Raw genomic sequence first — 19,597 nt, 5'->3', positions numbered from 1 at the left:
CATCTATCTGATTTGCCTGTCAATTCAAATGATAATTTTACTTGCTTAAAAAGTGACGTTAGCCAAAAGTGGTGCAGCTGAGACACACGAATCCTTACACCCATTATTCTCTTTATACCCAAGTGAACTGTTGCTGTTTTCTCTTCATATAAAAGGAAGCTGTGTAAAGTGAAAGTGAAAGTCGCTCAGTTGTGTCTGACTCTTTGTGACCCCATGGGCTATACAGTCCATGGAATTCTCTAGGCCAGAATACTGGAGTGGGTAGCCGTTCCCTTCTCCAGGGGATCTTTCCAACCCAGGAATCAAACTCAGGTCTCCTGCATTGCAGGCGGATTCTTTACCAGCTGAGCCACCAGGGAAGCCCAAGAATTCTGGAGTGAGTAGCCTATCCCTTCTCCAGGGGATTTTCCCGACACAGGAATCAAACTGGGGTTTCCAGCAATGCAGGCAGATTCTTTACCAACTGAGCTACCAGGGAAGCCCATTAGAACATTATTTTCTCTTAAAAAAGGTGACTGTGTATAAACAAATATACCCACCATTATTTTTTTTGGATTACTTATCTAAATCACATATTCTGTTTTAACTAATTTCCAACTGGATGTGTGATAACTTATTATGTTGTCCCTGCATTTCTCTAGTTTTTCTTAAGAAAAAAAAAAAAAAAGATTTCTCCTGTACGTGATACTTACCTTCAGTGACTTTTTGAAATCATGATCTGGGATAGACAATAGATGGTTTTTTGTTGTTGTTCTTTGGTCACTAAGTCTTATCTGACTCTTTGTGACCCTATGGACTGTGGCCCACCAGGCTCCTCTGTCCATTGAATTTCCCAGGCAAGAATACTGGAGTGGGTTGCCATTTCCTTCTCCAGGGGATCTTCTGGACCCAGGGATCAAACCTGCATCTCTTGTGTTGGCAGGCAGGTTCTTTACCACTGAGCCATCAGGAAAGCTCAGGATGGTATCAATTCTACATAAAAATACTGTGTTTAAGTTCTCTAATATATTAATGGTATATAGTGATGATGCTGATTACTAGCTGGTTTGTGTTGAATGGTGATGAAAGATACTGAAATTAATAGCTATTATTCATTTTTTATTTCTATTAAGATCTAATTGATATATAATATTTTATTAATTTGAGATGGACAACATGATTCTTTGAAATATGTATATACTGTGAATTGATTACCACAGTTAACATTCATCACCATAGTTATAAATCTTAAAAGTTTTCATCACAAGTATAAAAGATTTAATCTCTTAGTAACTTAAAAAAAATTGAAATACAGTTGATTTACAATGTTGTGTTAGTTTCAGGTGTACAGCAAGGGGACTCATATATGTATATATATATTTCTTTTTCATATTCTTTTCCATTATAGGTAATTACAAGATACTGAATATTCTTCCCAGCGCTTACAGTAAGACCCTGCTGTTTATATATTTTATATATAGTAGTGTGTATCTGTTAATCCCATACTACTAATTTATTCCCTTTCCCCTTTGGTAATCATTTGTTTTCTTTGTCTGTGATTCTATTTGTTCTGCAAATAAAGTTAACTTGTATCATTCTTTAGATTCCACATATAAGTGACATCATATGGTATCTCTTTTTCTCTGTCTGATTTACTTTACTTAGTATGATCATCTCTAGGTCTATCCATGCTGCTGCACAACTTTCAAATATACAAATACAGTATCGTTAACTGTAATCCCCATGATGTATGTTATAGCTCATGCAGGACTAATTTATAACTGGAAGTTTGTACTTTTTGACCACTTTTCCTAACCCCCTGCATATGGCAACCACCATTCTGTTCTCTGCACCATTTTACATTTGCACCAAGATATCACCAAGGTGATATCTCATGGTTCTGATTTGCATTTCGCTGATGATTAGTGACGTTCACCACCTTTTAATGTACTTTGCTGGCCACTGGTATATCTTCTTTGGTAAAATGTCTAATTGATCTTCTGCCCATTTTTCAGATTGTTGGTTCTATTGAGTTCTTTACAAAATCTCGACATTCTCCTTATAAGATATAGGATTTGCAAATATTTTCTCCCATTCTGTAGGTTGCATTTTCATTTTCCTGATGGTTTTGTTCACTGTACATGAGCTTTTTATTTGATGTAGTCATTTTGTTTTTCTTGCCTTTATGTTTGGTATCAACTCAAAAAGTCATCGGCAAGATATATCACAGACCTTACCACCTGTGTTTTCTTCTAGGATTTTCATGGTTTCAGGTCTTACAGTAAGTTTTTAATCCATTTTGAATGGATTTTCACATATGGTCCAGTTTCAGTCTTTTGAATGTGGCTGTGCAGTTTTCCCATACTATTTTCTGAAGAGACTCCTTTCCTATTGTATGTTTTTAGCTCCTTTGTTGTAAATTAATTCCCCATATGTGTGAGGGTTATTTATGGGCCCTCTGATCTGTTCATCTGTATATCTGTCATTATGCCAAAACCATATCATTTTTACTTCTGTGCCTTTGTAATACAGTTTGAAATCAGGCAACATGAGGCCGCCTGCTTTGCTCTTTTTTTTTCTCAAGACTGCTTTGGCTATTTAGGTTCTTTTTTGTGGTTCCATACAAATTTTTGGATTTTTTATTCTCTTTATGTGGAAAATGCCATGAAACTTTGATAGAAATTGCCTTGAATCTGTAGATTGCAATGGGTGGTAAAGACTTTTTAACAACAGCTATTCTTTCAATCCATGAGCATGAAGTATCTTTCTATTTATTTATGTTTTATTCAATTTCTTTCATCATTGTCTTACAGCTTTTAGTGTACAGGTTTTTCACTGCCTTATTCTGAGGTATTTTATTCTTTTGATGCAATTATAAATGGGATTATTTTATTTCTCTTTCTCATAGTTTGTTATTAACATGTAAAAATGCAACAGATTTTTGTATATTGAGTTTTTATCCTGCAACTTTACTAAATTCATTGAGTTCTAACAGTTACTTGGTAGGGCCTTTCAGGTTTTCTTATATATATTATGATGTCATTTGCAAATATAGATAAATTTACTACTTTCTTTCTGGTTTGTGTGCCTTTGATTCTTTTTCTTGCCTAATTATGCTGGCTAGGACTTTCAGCATTATGTTGAACAAAAGCAGCAAGAGTAGGCATTCTTGTCTTCTGATGTTAGTGGAAGCTTTCACCACTGAATAGCCTATCTTTCAGTGTCCTATCTGTTTGCCTTTTCACACTGTTCATGGGGTTCTCAAGGCAAGAATACTGGAGTGGTTTGCCATTCCCTTCTCCAGTGGACCACGTTTTGTCAGAACTCTCCACCATGACCTGTCCATTTTGGGTGGCCCTACACGGCATAGCTCATAGTTTCACTGAGTTAGACAAGGCTGTGGTCCATTTTCTGGGCCCCGATGTTAGCTGTGGGCTTGTCATACATGGCCTTTATTATGTTGACATGCATGTGCTCTATACCCATTTTGTTGAGAATTTTTATCATGAATGGATGCTAAATTTTGTCAAATGCTTTTTCTTCACCTGTTGGGATAATCATGTGATTTTTATCTTTCATTAATGTAGTATATCATATTTATTGATTTGTATATATTGAACTGGGCTTCCCAGGTGGCTCAGTGGTAAAAAATCTGCTTGCCGATGCAGGAGATGTGGGTTTGATCCCCGGGTCAGGAAGATCCCCTAGAGAAGGAAATGGCAACCCACTCCAGTATTGTTGCCTGGGAAATTCCATGGACAGAGGAGCCTGGTGGGCTATAGTCCATGGGATTGCAGAGAGTCGGATATGACTAAGCGACTAAACATATACACACACACTGAACCATCCTTGCAACACAGGGATAAATCCCCCTTGGTTATGGTGTATGATCCTTTTAATGTACTGTTGAATATGGTCTGCTAATATTTTCTGGAGAAATTTTGCATCTGTATTCATCAGATACTGGTCTATAGTTTTGTTGTAGTGTCCTTATCTGTCTGTAGTATCAAAGTAATGCTGGCCTTGTAAAATAATTTGGGGGTGTAGTCTCAAATTTTTTTAAGTGTTTGAGGATTGGTATTAATTCTTTGTGTTTGGTAGAAATCACCAGAGAAACCATCTGATTATGGGCTTTTTCTGGGGGGGGGGGGACTTTTGTTTATAGATTCAATCTCCTTTCTCATTGTTGATCTGTTCAGATTTTGTTTCTTCATGATTCAGTCTTGGTAGGTTGCATGTTTCTAGGTATTTATTGTTTTCTTCTAGATTATCCAATTTGTTTCCATATAATTATTCTTAATAGTTCTGTGATCTTTTGTATTTCTGGTTTAAGTTGTAATATCTCTTCTTACATTTCTGATTTTATATTTGAGTTCTTTTTTTTTCTTAGTTTGTCTAAAGGTTTGTCATTTTCATTTAGCTTTTCAAAAAGGAACTAAAAATAAGCTTTTAGTTTCAATGATATTTTCCATTATCTTTTTCATCTCTATTTCTGTCCTAATCTTTCTTTCCTTCTATTAACTTTGGATGTTGTTTGTTCTTCTTTTTCTAGTTCCCTGAGGTGTAAAGTCAGGTTTTTTGTTTGAGATTTTTCTTGTTTCTTCTTGCAGGCATTTATTATTATGAACTTCCCTCTCATAACTGCTTTGCTACATCCCATAACTTTTGTATGTTGTATTTGAATTTGTCTCAAGGTATTTTTTATTTCACTTTTGATTTCTTCATCAATCCATTTGTAGTTTCAGTGGTGTGTTATTAAATATTCACACATTTGTGAATTTTCCAGTTTTCTTCTTGAAATTGGTTTTTGGTTTTTATTATATTATTGTCAAAAAGATGCTGGATATGGTTTCAGTCTTCTTAAATTTATTGAGACTTGTTTTGTGGTCTAAGATATGATGTATCCTAAAGAATGTTGCCGCCTAGAAAATATTCCATGTGCACTTGAGAAGAATGTACTCTGCTGCATTTGGAAGAAATGTTCTCTAACTGCTCATCTGATCTAATGTATAGTCCCATGCTTCCTTATTGATTTTCTGCCTGGGTAACCTATCCACTGATATTAAGTGAGGTATGGTTAAATCCCCTACTATTACTGTACTGGTATCTGTTTTTTCCCTTCAGGTCTGTTAATATTTGCCTTATATTCACCATGTTGGGTGAAATAAATATTTACAAATGTTATAGGTCTGATTGGACTGACCTCTTTATCATTATGTAATGCCCTTTTTTGTCTCTTATTTTAGTTGTTTCAAAGTCTATTTGATATAAGTAAAGCTATCCCAGGTTTCTTTTGGTTATTTCTGTGAAATATCTTTTTCCATCCCTTTCATCTCTGTGTCTTTACATCTTTTTAAAATATTTTTTTGATGTGGGCCATCTTTAAAGTTTTTATTGAATTTGTCACAATATTGTTTCCATTTTATGTTTTGTTTTTTTTGGCTGTGAGGCATGGTGGATCTTAGCTCCCTGACCAGGGGTTGAACCCTCGCCTCCTGCATTGGAAGGTAAAGTCCTAACCACTGGACTACCAGGGAAGTCCTTTTCTATGTCTTTACATCTGAAGTGAGTTTTTTTTAATAGGAAGCCTATAGCAAGGTCTTATTTCCTGCTGTTTCTGTCAGAAAGGCTTCTGTTAAATTTTATTTAAATTTCAAAGTTACAGAAAAATTCTAAGAATAGTAAAATAGTCTCCTGTATACCATTTACCTTGATTCACCAAGTGTTAATATGTTGCCATATTTGCTTTGCTTCTTTCTCTAGGGACATAGATTTGTTATTGTTGTTATTATTATTAGTGACCCATTTTCATTCCAATGTAAGGTTCAGGCCCCTTTATTCCTAAGTACTTCATCATTATCTCTTTGAACTCTTATTTTATGGAACCACACTGGCACTATATTATCATCTAGTGTGTAGACTATATTTAAATCTCACCAACTGCCTTTATAATACCCTTTATAACTATAACCAAATACATGTATGTGTAACATATATACTTATATATTTTTTCTCTGATCCAGGTCATGTATTATTGCATTTCTTTGTCACATGTCTTCTTTCTCCTTTTTATTTGGTGGGGGGGAGTATAGTTGATTTACAGTGTTGTGCTAACTTTCTGCTGTATGGTAAAATGATTCATATTATACATAATATCATACACATTATACATATATCCATTCTTTGTAAATATTCTTTCCCAATATGGTTCATCATAGTATACTAGTTATAGTTCTCTGTGCCCTACAGTAGGACTTTGTTTATCCATTCCATATATAAGAGTTTACATCTGCTAACCCTGATCTCCTCTCCCTTGGCAATCACCAGTTTATTCCCTATGTCTGTGAGTCTGTTTCTGTTTCATAGATAGGTTCATTTGTGTCATATTTTAGATTCCACATACAAGTGATACCATGTGGTATTTGTCTTTCTGACTTACTTCACTTAGTATGATAATCTAGAGTTACATCCACATTGCTGCAAATGACATTATTTTGTTCTTTTTTTAGGGCTGGGTAGTGTTCCAATGTATATATGTGCCACATCTTCTTTATTCATTCCTCTGCTGATGGACATTTAGGTCATGTAACTGTCTTGGCTATTATGAATAGTGCTGCTGTGAACATAGGGGTGCATGTGTCTCTTTGGATTAGAGTTTTTTCTGGATATATGCCTAGGAGTGGGATTGCTGGGTCATGTGGTCATACTATTTTTAGTTTTCTGAGGAACCTCTATACTGTTTTCCATAGTGCCTTCACCAGCTTACATTCCTGCCAACAACAGTGTAGGCATGTTGCCTTTTCTCCACATCTTCTCTGGCATTTGTTATTTGTAGAGTTTTAATATGGCAATTCTGACCAGTGTGAGGTGATACCTCATGTAGTCTTGATTTGCATTTTTCTGATAATTAGTGATGCTGAGCATCTTTTCATGTGGCTATTGGCCATTTGTAGTTTCTTCTTTAGAGAATGTCTATTTAGGTCTTCTGCCCACTTTTCAATTGGGTTGTTTATTTATTTTTTTTTGCTGGTGAGTTGTATGAGCTGTTTGTATATTTTGGAAATTAGGCCCTTATTGGCTGTATCATTTGCAAATGGTATCTCCCATTCCATAGGCTGTCTTTTCATTTTGCTTATGGTTTCCTTTGCTGTGCAAAAGTTTTTAAGTTTGATTAGGTTCCATTTCTTTATTTCTATTGCCTTGGGAGACTGTAAGTCTTGCTTTTCAGCCATTTAGCCACTCTTATATTGTGATTGGGGGATTTAGTCCACTTAAAGTAATTTTTGATAGGTATGTACTTCAGTTCAGTTCAGTCACTCAGTCGTGTCCGACTCTTTGCGACCACATGAGTTGCAGCACGCCAGGCCTCCCTGTCCATCACCAACTCCCGGAGTTCACTCAGACTTGCGTCCATCGAGTCAGTGATGCCATCCAGCCATCTCATCCTCTGTCTTCCCCTTCTCCTCCTGCCCCCAATCCCTCCCAGCATCAGAGTCTTTTCCAATGAGTCAACTCTTCGCATGAGGTGGCCAAAGTACTGGAGTTTCAGCTTCAGCGTCATTCCCTCCAAAGAAATCCCAGGGCTGATCTCCTTCAGAATGGACTGGATGGATCTCCTTGCAGTCCAAGGGACTCTCAAGAGTCTTCTCCAACACCACACTTCAAAAGCATCAATTCTTCGGTGCTCAGCTTTCTTCACAGTCCAACTCACACACCCATACATGACTGCTGGAAAAACCATAGCCTTGACTAGACGGACCTTTGTTGGCAAAGTAATGTCTCTGCTTTTGAATATGCTATCTAGGTTGGTCATAACTTTTCTTCCAAGGAGTAAGCGTCTTTTAATTTCATGGCTGCAGTCACCATCTGTAGTGATTTTGGAGCCCAGAAAAATAAAGTCTGACATTGTTTCCACTGTTTCCCCATCTATTTCCTGTGAAGTGATGGGACCAGATGCCATGATCTTCATTTTCTATATGTACTTACTGCCAGTTAAAAGATTATTTTCTGTCTTGTGGCTCCTCTTTGCCTTTCTGCTCACTCTCTTTCTCTGTGATTTGATGACTGACTGTAGTATCATGCTTAGAGTTCTTCCTATCGTTTGTATATAGGTTTCTGCTTTGTGGTTTCCATGAGGTTTAGATGAAACATAACAGTCTATTTTAAGATGATAATAACAAAAGTTCAAATACATTCTAAAGCTCTACATTTTCACTCTCCTCCCTATGTTATGTTTTTGGTGTCACAATTTACATGTTTTGTGTGTCTATTAACAAATTACTTTGGTAACAGTTACTTTTATCACTTTTGTCTTTTAACCTTCCTACTGAATGTACAAGCGATTAGCCATTCTGAATTTAATTATATTCCTTCCTTGTGAGACTTATACTTCCATGTTTTCCTGTTACTAATTATGACCCTTTCATTCAAAGAAGTCTCTTGCACATTTCTTCTAAGGCTGGTCTAGTAGTGCTGCTTTCCTTCAGCTTTTGCTTGTCTGGATAACTCTTTCTCTTTCCCTCAATTCTGATGGACAACTTTGCTGGATAGAGTATTCTGCTTGGCAGTTTTTTTGTTTTTTTTTTTTAGTACTTTGAATATATCATGAAACTCCCTTCTGGCCTGTCAAGTTTCTGTTGAAAAATCTGCTGATGGATTTATGGGGTTCCCTTGTATGTAAGAAGTTGTTTGTCTCTTGTTGCTTTTAAGAGTTTCTCATTGTCTTCAACATTTGACAGTTTAATTATGATGTGTCTTGGTGTGGGAACTGTCCAGGTTTCCTGACAGTATGTCTCCTTCCTCAGGCTAAGAAAGTTTTGTGCTCCTTTCTCTCTTTTCCTTCTAGGATTCTATGTTAGGAATATTTGTTTTGTCTGCTTGATGGTGTACAATAAGTTCCTTAAGCTATCTTCTCTTTATCTTTAATTTTTTTATTGAAATATAGTTGACTGACAATGTTGTGTTAGTTTCAGATGTACAGCAAAGTGATTGAGTTATATATACAAATATTCTTTTTTACATCCATCTCTCCCATTATAGGTTGTTACAGAGTATTGATAAGAGTTCCTTGTTGATCATCTATTTTATATATAGTAGTGTGTATATGTTAATCCCCAACTCCTAATTTATCCCTTCTCTCTTTAGTAACCATATAGCTACTTAAAAACTTGGTGTATTATGGATGAATTTCACTGCCCTCTTTGAGTTTGCTCATCTTTTATTCCCAATTCATCTAGTCTGCTGCTGAATGCCTCTATTGTATTTATCAGTTCTGTTACTGTATTCATTGCTTTGTCATTTATATTTTCTGTCTTTGTTGGAATTCTCACTTTGTTTGTGCATTGTTTTCCTGACCTTGATGGGCATCTCTGTGACTGCTGTTTTGAAATCTTTATTTGAAAAACACTTATCTCAATTTCTTTTAAGGTCATTTTTGAGGTTTTAGCTTGTTCTTTTCTATGGAACATATTTCTCTTTTCTTTTTCCCTTTGCCTTGTTTGCCTTCTGTTGGTTTCTATGCATTAGCTACAAGCTACCCCTTCCATCTTGAAGGGGTGATCTCAGGTAGGAGATGAGCCTTATTTTTCAGCTCTGCCCTACCTCTTGATCATCTCTGAAACTCTCGTGATTGTCCAAGGAGGCTTTTTTGTTCTTAGTGCCTCTGTAGTTGAGGGTGTGCCCAGACCTGTCAGTGTTCCAACGGGGAGGAGGATTTCAGTCAGCACTTAGATGCAAGATGAGTGGAAGACTGAGCCTCCGGCAACAGCTATTAAAGTATGTAAACAGACCTCTTTTAGGGAAAGACTGGGAGACGTAAGTTTCTGTATGCTCCCTCTGCACTGAGCTCTGGGAAGATAGCTAGCTATTTAAAAACTGCTGTTTTTTTTTTCTTTTGGTATGCTACCATTTCACTGAGCTGTGAACATAACCCCCCCACTGACTACCAGAACAGCAGATATGTGCACAAGCTCCTTTACGGGAGATACCAATGACCTGGAGCGAGGCAGGAGTGGTCAGATGGCACTAGCTGGCCTACATCATCTCTGGATAGTATGGAAGTCAGTCCCTGGAGTGTTACATTAGAAGCCTGCCTCTTCAGGCTGAGGCTTTTAAGATATAAACAAATGAGCCTCTTTCATGGAAAGACTGGGTGCATTCCAGCCTGTTGCCTTTATGCTGTGCAGTTGGACAGGGGCAGTGTTAGGCATGGTGAGTCCCCATGAGCCCTGTAAGTACTGTCTCTTTGTTCACTCTGGCTTTCTGGACTTCATGGATGTTAGATGTTTGGGGAGCCCATCTCTCAGGTAGAAGGACATATTAAGAGCTGGGGCTCAAACCTTTACTACTCAGAGAGAAGCTAATAGTTGTCATTTCCTTCCTAGCTGTGTGTCACCATGACCGGGATGGGGTTCACAATAAGACTGTGGCTCAGACACTCCTATGTTGTTTTAAATTAGTTTCTATTGGAGTAGAGTTGCGTTACAATGTTCTTAGCTTCAGGTATACAGAAAAGTGAATCAGTTATACATCCATGCACTCTTTTTTAGATTATTTTCCCACATAGGTCATTCCAGAGTACTGGGTAGAATTCCCTGTGCTATACAGTAAGTCCTTATGATCTGTTTTATATACAGTAGTGTGTATATGTCAGTCCCAATCTCCCAACTCCCCTGGTAACCGTTAGGTTTGTTTTCTACATCTCCTATGTGCTGGATGTGGGCTTTTGTGTTTGTCCAATGTTTATGTACAGGACTCACTCAGCTATTTCCTAAATGTCTTTGAGAGGGAACTACTCAGTGTGTAGTTGTTGTAGATTTCGTGTTTGTGTGCAAGGAGGGAAGTTCAGGATCTTATGTTGTCATCTTGATCCAGAAACTCCAGTGAAACTTCCTCAGTGTGTAAATCGTTCTGTATCTACATAATGGTGTACTGTGCTTGATTTTTAAAATATTCATTCAAGAAGCATTTTACTGAATGCTTGTTGCATAAAAGGTGATCAATTGGGAAAGAAAATGAGCAAGACTTAGTCTTTGCTTTTAAGGAGGTTCAGTACTTAACTAGGGAGAAAAGAAATGAGTTGTACAGGAAGGTGGATTTTGAATATCACGGTAAGGAATAAAATGGAAGGAAAGAGAGAAAGAAGGAAGAATTTAGTACCTTGCTTATGATGATGGTATCATGTTGCTCAGTCGTGTCCAACTCTTTGCGACCCAATGGACTGTAGCCCACCAGGCTCCTCTGTCCATGGGCTTCTCCAGGCAAGAATACTGGAGTGGCTTGCCATTTCCTCCTCCAGGGGAACTTCCCTACCCAGGGACTGAGCCCATGTCTCCTGCATTGGCAGGCGGGATTCTTTACCACTGAGCCACCAGGGAAGCCCATGGGTGTGTGTGTGTGTGTGTGCATATATATACATATACGCATGCGCACACACACATATGCTCAAACTTATCAAGATGTATACATTAAAAATACATCTTTACCTGCACTCCCCAAAGCTTATTAACCCCTTAACTGTCTCCCAGGGTGTGTGGGGAGTATGTGTGTGTATCTGTTTGTGCGTGTGTGCATGTTCTTGCACATGAGAGATGCCTGGGCTGTCTTTGCTACATGTACATAGGGTCATTGGATCTTTATTTTTGATTAATTTGTTCTGGTTTTTTTGGTTTGTTTTTTTAAGGGACTGTAATGAACAAATGTCAGGATACCCAATGCCAAATAAAGATATTGTATTAAAAAAATACATCTTTATCATTTACACCTGAATGAAGCTAAAAAAGGCAGGTAGGTAAAGGAAGAAAATGTGGAAAACTGGTACCTCTGTACAGTTTAGAAAGTGGGAGAGATGTTCTGGAGGCTGATCATGATTTCAGAGTGTGTTCTATTTTTATCTGGTTTTATCCATAACATACTCACGAGAGAGGTCTACCTGGCAATCTTGAGAAAAAGCCTTGAAGTGATGTGCTGAGGACACAACATCACCTATGTGATAATCTGGCATAAGATACTTAGCCTGAATCCAGCTGGGAGTAAACAAGCAGGCAAATCCCCAATGAGAAACATCCTACACAACAATTGGTCTGACCTCTTCTGAAATGCCAGTGTCCTGCAACATCTGAAGAGGCTGGGGGAGTGTTCTAGATTAGAGGAACCTCAAGAGACATGACAACTAAATGCCAAGGGTGACCTTTCATTGGCTTCTAAATGAAAAAGATAAAAAGCTATTAATAGAAAGGATATTATTGGCAGAATGCGGGATATCTGAATCTAAATTATATATTAGATAATAGTGGCATATCAGTGTTAATTTCCTGAGTGTGACTATGTAAGAAAAGATTTTTCACCTTGGAGGATACATGTTAAAATGTTTAGGGGTGAAATGTTACTATGTATGAAATATAGTCATTCAATGAGTAAAACTACACATGCACAGAAAACAGGAATATATATAGTGTATACACACATACACACAGATACAAAGATGTCAACATAAATAAATACAGCAAATTGGCAAAACGTTGACTAAATTGCAATTCTGCCCTAAGTTTGAAGTTGTTCTAAGCAGCAAAGGAACCTTTTAACATTGTTTAAACAAAATACAAAACGGTCTTTAAAAAGAATGACTGGGTACAAGTTAAGGAGTCAGAGATAAGTTGTTGGGAAGACAGACTTTGTCCATTTCTATTTGTCTTATTTGAAAACATAATGTGAACTTCATGGCACACCATCCCATTAAAAAAATAAGTATAGAATGCCCACATGGTACACAGAGACTTACCATTGCTAAGTATGTCATGGTTTGAGGAAACACTCCAACTCATTAGATAGATCACCTAGTATGACTTCACCTATATTTCTCTTTACAGAGTCCTGGGGTTATATATGGCATTCTACCAGAGTATGGTTCAGCAAATCCCAGCCTTATCACACCTTGGAGCTTCAAAGCATGAGGATACACACTGCATTTATTTTAACACATGTGCATCTTTCAAGAAGAGGGTCTTTCCCTGCCCCTTCTTTACAGTGAGGACTCAATGGACATGAATTTGAGAAAATTCAGGGAGACAGTGAAGGACAGGGGAGCCTGGTGTGCTGCAGTCCATGTGTTCACAAAGAGTCGACACAACTTAGCAAATGAACAACAACAGTGGGGGGGGGGTCACCTCTCATTCAGTCTCTTCAAAGAACAAACTCACTAACAATAGAGCTTATCCATTGACACTGGCAAGTTATCTCTTAGCCTAACTCAGCCACTGGCAAATGCACTTCTGTCCTTGTATTTGGGTCTGCCATGATTTTCCGAGCTCCACAAATCATCAGGCCCACAGGTGCTTTCATATTATAATTTGGGTGCTTTCATAGGCATGCTGCCTCGGGGCTCATGGTGACAGGTCTAAATAATTAATACTTCTAAGCACCCAGGGGTTTGTATCTCACCTCTCAAATATGTGACTTAGCTTCTCAGGCTGGGCTTACTTCAAAAAAGGAGAAAATCCTGCAGTAGGAAATAACAAGACATACTAAAACGCCATTGTTTTGGGAATGTAAGGACTTTAAAAGGGCATATGTTTTCAGATGCTGAGCTATTGCTTACATTCCTAACAGTCGATTAGCTCGATTCAGATCTCAGATGGAGGCAAGAGCAGCCAATGCCCTAAATCACTGAGGTGTGGCAAAGCTGGGAAAACAACTTCAAACATCTCCTCTTCCTTCACAAAAGAAATGAAAGCTGGCTTTCATTTATGGAGTTACCTGCTTCACTTTTTGGTCTTAACGTTCCTTCTCAATCTGGAGAATATGACTTGATGTGTCTACACCTTCCAACACTACTCCCCCCATCAACTAAATAGAGGTCCTCCCCAAGGCCCTGAAACCAAGCACCTTTGTTATATTTCTCCTCTCACACCTTTCAGCTCCCCATTCTGTGAGGTTCACTCTCAAATCCAGACTGCCCTTTTACCACCTCCTCAAAGACAGTGTCTCCACCTTCAAAAGGATCACCATCTTCTTCCAACCAAGTCCTCTCCCCTCCTTTCCTTACATTTTCTAGTAAGTCCCCTGGTCTTGGGTACTCTATTTTCAAATAAGTCACAGTCATCTCCTCCTATCCCATCCCAGACATCTCTTAAGCATCCTCAGAAGTCCCATAACTTGGCCTCTATGACTGCCTTCTCACTAGTCTTTCAAACTATAGAAGTTTTACCCTGGGACAGATAAAGCTGCCAGAATGCATCTTTGTAGCTATCTCTTACCTGCTAAATGATGCTCAGCGGCTCTGTGACACCGACCAAACACCTCTGCCCAGTATTCACATCACTGCCTTGTGAGACTAACCTTCCTCTGCAGCCTTACTTTCCCCCACTCCTGCCGGGATCCTATGTTTCTAATGTCTGGAACCCTGGCTCTTTCCTGCTCTTGGCCTTCATCTCTCCATCTTCAACAAATGCTCAGTTCCTCCTCTGTCCTTCAAAACCCTTCACAGATATCAATTCATCAAAAATCCTTCTCAGATCTCCCAAATGACTGAAACTTGAATACCACAAGGCCTTACTCTAGTAACTGAATAGCCAGACCTTAGAGGGTAAGGGGACTGTGTCTTTCATCTCTGTACCCCCAAGGCATTCATGACAACCTCTGGTCCATAGCTGATATTAAATAATTAAGCAGACAATTTAAAAGTTGCTGCAAATTGTTCACCATTTCCAGACCTTAAGAGATGACAAAATCGAGGAGTAGCTAAGACGGACACTTACCCATGGATTCTGAAGTTTGACTGCCAACCACCCGGAGCAGCATAGGCTGGCTGCTGTCTGACCTCTGAAGAGAGGTAGAAGGAGAGGACACCGTTGTGCCATTCACCTTGGCCTCGGCCTGGGGCTAAGGCATCCAAAGAAAATAGAATTATTTTTCATAATAAACACTCAAACAAATACATAAATATAAACTCAAGACTCTGAAATTATGATTTTTCCTACTTAGAAATCTCCCACAAATAGTTAAGTTTGGGAAATTTCACAGTTGATAAGGTCCATGGATACTGTCTTTGTACCTGAATCATACCCCCTTAAAAGTTTGAAAGACAGTACAGCTACAGTGGAATAAGATATAGAAAATCATTACACTAACTGAAAGATGTAGAAGGTCATGTGAGAATGTTGAAATCATGTGAAGTGAAAGTGAAAGTCGCTCAGTCATGTCCAACTCTTTGTGACCCCATGGACTATACAGTCCATGTGATTCTTGAGGCTAGAATACTGGAGTGGGTAGCCTTTCCTTTCTCCAGGGGATCTTCCCAACCCAGGGATCAAACCCAGGTTTCCTGCATTGCAGGCGGATTCTTTACCAGCTGAGCCACAAGAGAAGCCCAAGAATACTAGAGTGGGTAGCCTATCCCTTCTCCAGTGGATCTTCCCAACCCAGGAATTAAACTGGGGTCTCCTGTGTTGCAGGTGAATTCTTTACCAACTGAGCTACCAGGGAAGCCCAAATGAGACCACAAAAATGTAATGGAAAATTCACACTTTTGTGAAGTATTATGCAATAAGATGGAGAGACCATATCTCAAAATTTATAATTCCCAGAAAGCCAGGACTATGTGCAGGGAAGGGTCTTCTACAATGCAATATCCTGCTATATTTTCAACAGCCACTTAAATTATGTTTTAGGGATTATCAAAAGAAACCAAAGGCATATCACAAAATAAGAGTAACTGCAAAAAAGAGAGCTCCTGATTTTCAAGAGGTAAAAATTTCACTTTCGGATACCAGTAGAAACCTTTCTGCATCTTTTTCCCAAGATGAATTTTAAATTGGTCAAATAAAACACATTTTCGTAGAACACAATCTGGAAGCAACATAAAACAACATGCTCATTTCATTCCTATTCTTATATCCCTTGCTATCTAGCACTTGGCGAAGCACACACTGAATAATGACCAAATCAATGTTTGCTGCCTTTCTGAAAAGGACTGAGAGTTCTAGTTCTTAGTTGTAAGTGGGGAAAGTGGATTTTTGTAAAGATCCCATGTTAGAGAGAGGGGTATCTCACTTGCTCCAGCAGCTGCCTGAGCCTGTGTAACTGGGACTCCAGCTGTTTATTGTGGTCTTCCAGGATTTGCATCCTGGCTTCCAGGCGGCCTTTGTGTTGACGCAGTAGCTTGGCCTCAGCAATGAGCTCAGCATCCCGGGGACTCTGTGGCGAGGTGGGCATCATCTCAGGAGGGGACGGCAGTGGGGACAGGCCTTTGTGTTCATGCTGCTCCTTGAGACGATCATATTCAGCCTGCAGATTCCTATTTGGCATCAAAGAAGTGGGGGGAAAAACAAGGGAAAAAACAAGAAAAAGGAAGTTGAATATCATCACCATATTTCTTATACTAATGGCAGAGAGATATATCTGACCGCCACCAAACACAATAGCAAGCAAAAGAGAGGCACTTAATGAATGGTTTTTATGATGACGATTTTAGCAATGCTTAAAGAAAAAAAAAATAAAAATAAAAATAAAAATAAAGTTTGAAGTGTCTGCCCGGTGTGTGTGAGGGGAGATGCTTTTCAATCTTCTATACTTAAAAGCCTTGTGAGTGCTATGTTTACATAATTAAGCAGCAAAGGAGTTAATCATTGTGTAAATATTGCCCTAGAATGTCATCAGATTATAATTCTTCTACTTCTATCGACACTTGGGTTTGCTTAAACAAATCATCAAATATTTTCAACAGCGTGGTAGAAGAACATAGTAAGAGTGTACCCATGTACCTACCATGGTGCTTTAATATACTTAACATATGCCATATTTTCTTCAAAATTTTGAAGAAATAAAATATGACAGTTACAGCTGAAGCTTCCCCACAAGTTCTCCTTATTATATCAGTTCCCTGCTCACCACTATCCCTAAGGAGATAATGCCATCCTGAGTTCCATATCCATCATTACCATGATATCCACCATTACTAGGTTGAACTTAATAAAGATGGTGATATTCAGCTTTTTTAAACCTACATAAATGGCCGTTTCATGCGATTCAATCTAATAGCATTATTTAACATAGCACGTTCTTAAACTTTAAGAACTTTGTTGAAGCATGTACATCCCATTCTAAGAGCTGCTTTTTGCCTTCAACATTCTTTTGCAGCTTGAATATGCCATCAACATTCTCCTGTCAAAGACCATTTAGGTTGTTCCCAACTTTTCCCAATACAAACAGCGATACAACAAACTTCCTTCTACCTGTCTCCTTGAATACTTGTTTGAACGAGTCTTTACAGAATATATGTAGATGTAAAATTGCTGGGTTCTAGCACCACCATCAACATTGCCACAGATCACCAAACTGCTCTCCTAAATGTTTTTATACCAATTCGCTCTCCCACCATCAGTGAGTGAGGTTTTCCATTTGGCCACATCTTCATCAAATCCTTGGCATTACCAAACATGTAAGTTTCAGGTGATGGGTACATTTTGTTGGTGAGGCTGACCTCTTTTTTTTGGCTGTGCCACACAGCTCATGGGATCTCAGTTCCCTGACCAGGGATCAAACCCGCACCCTTGGCAGTGAAAGCACAGAATCGTTGGATGGCCAGGGAATTCCTAGGGGATGAACATCTTTCATCTTAGTTGGCTTTTAATGTTTCCGTAGCTGTTTCCTTACTGGCTTGTCTTTTTCTTATGCAAATTCTGGATATGTTCTAGATGCTTATTTATTGCCAATTATAGCATAGCAAATACTATCTCTTAGCCAAATCTTAGCACAGCTAATTTTGACCTTTACTCTTGGCATCCTATTCTACAACAATTTTTCATTTCAAAACATTCCTCCATGTTTTCTGAGTGTCATGTTTTAAGAAAATCTCCCATACACCTACATTTTAGAGTTTACAACTGTTTTTCACATTTACAACTTAACCCAGAATCTTTTGTTTGGTGTGAACATGAAATCTAACTTGACTCCCCCTGACATAGATAACTTATTAAGCCAGCCCTGTGCCTTGTATAGTCCACCTTTCCCTGACTCCCACTGATTTCGATGGCATTTTTATAGTCCATCGAGCACCCATAAATACACAAGTGTGCTTCGGAGGTCTCTATTCTCTGTGGTTGGTTTATTATTTGTGTGTCCCTGTGCAAATTCCACACCTTGGCTGTGAATATCTTGTGATCTGGTAGGCCTGCTCATTCCCACTTTGTTCTGCCATAAAATTGTCTTGGCTCCTCATATCTCTTTGATCATCTCTATGATTTTAGAGTCAAGATTTCCTATTCCAGGAAAATCCTTGTTGACATTTAGGGTTTGAGTGACACTGACTGTATGGAATAAAATGGAAACAGCTGACTTTGCATTATTGAGTCTTTACATCAGGGATGTGGTTAAGCTCTTCAGTTACCCCAAGCGCCTTTTATGTCAAATAATCTCCTATAACTTAATGTGTTTTTCCCCTAGCTTTTAAGTTGAATACTTAAGTCCTTTATTTTAATGTTTTTTAATATAGACATTTAGGGGTATGGGTTTCCTTCTTGCTTTCAAATTGTTGAGGATACCAACAGAGGGCACTTCTGTTATTTGGTACCCAGCAAATGATTAGAACTCTTGGTATCCTTCTTCCAGTTATAATGAACACCAAAATAGGATGGTAGATTTCTCTTGTTCACAGATGTTATTTCATTGGGTTAGAGAATGTCCTAGCTACAAAGGTGGAAGATCTCTATCAATGAGAAAGGACAGGAGAAGAAGTAGTGAGCAGTCAAGAAGAGTTTTTACCTTGTCCAGTTGGAGGAGGAAAAATAATCTTATGATCAGGCTTTCTGTTATGTGTGTGTGCTCAATCTTGTCTGACTCTTTGCAACCCCATGGACTGTAGCCTGCCAGGCTTCTCTGTCCATGGGATTTCTCAGGCAAGAATACTGGAGCATGTTGCCATTTCCTACTCCAGGGGATCTTCCCAACCCAGGGATCAAACCTGTGTCTCCAGAGGCTCTTGTTTTGCAGGAGGGTTTTTCCTCTTAGGAAAATGTTTTCTGTTGTTCCATACCTGGAATGAATGTTCCTCAGGAATGGCACATCTTCCAGAATGTCCAGTTTCAAAATGCTGGACCTCCACACCAAAGAAGATTTTATTTCAATCCAATTTAATCTCTTTTTTTGTTTTTGTTTGAAGTTCTACCCAGGGAAGAACCCTAGAGGAGGGCATGGCAACCCACTCAAGTATTCTTGCCTGGAGAATCCCATGAACAGAGGAGCCTGGTGGGCTACAGTCCATAGGGTCACAAAGAGTCAGGACACGACTGAAGTGACTTAGCATGCACAAAGATCTACCCTATACCTAATGTTACCAGTTTTTCCAGGAATCTGTTTCAAGTAATGCAGGTTTGTATTGACTGAAATTCTGTCTGCTGTCAGTCTTCACAGAGAGTTATCATGTAGTTTGTTTCCTAGCAATCTGCTTTGACAAAGCAGTAATAAGAAGAAATTCATCAAAATAAGTTTACCCTTAGCTAGGTTCTGTACATAGGTCCTCTGGGTGTAAGCCAACACAAGTAGTTCATGTTAATTAAATCCAATTTCTGGCCACTTAATTGACAATCATCTAAATGTTTCTGTGAACTTGAAGCATCATCCACTC

General features: G+C 38.6%; 1 protein-coding gene across 7 annotated transcripts in view; it reads right to left on the bottom strand.

Moving 5' to 3' along the window:
- Window positions 1-19,597, bottom strand: part of DMD (dystrophin) — a 2,389,494-nt gene that overhangs the window by 23,536 nt on the left and 2,346,361 nt on the right. For all 7 annotated transcript variants that reach the window (XM_055564496.1, XM_055564495.1, XM_055564498.1 and 4 more), the window contains 2 exons: window positions 16,027-16,270; window positions 14,733-14,856 (listed from right to left, as the gene is read on the bottom strand). In XM_055564496.1, coding sequence (XP_055420471.1) covers window positions 14,733-14,856; window positions 16,027-16,270 — 368 coding nt within the window. The remainder of the gene's footprint in view (window positions 1-14,732; window positions 14,857-16,026; window positions 16,271-19,597) is intronic.

Source organism: Bubalus kerabau, chromosome X (assembly GCF_029407905.1).
Source record: "Bubalus kerabau isolate K-KA32 ecotype Philippines breed swamp buffalo chromosome X, PCC_UOA_SB_1v2, whole genome shotgun sequence".
In the NCBI taxonomy this organism is placed as follows: Eukaryota; Metazoa; Chordata; class Mammalia; order Artiodactyla; family Bovidae; genus Bubalus; species Bubalus kerabau.
Note: the sequence above shows the minus strand (reverse complement) of the source record. Positions and strands in the feature narration are given on the sequence as shown.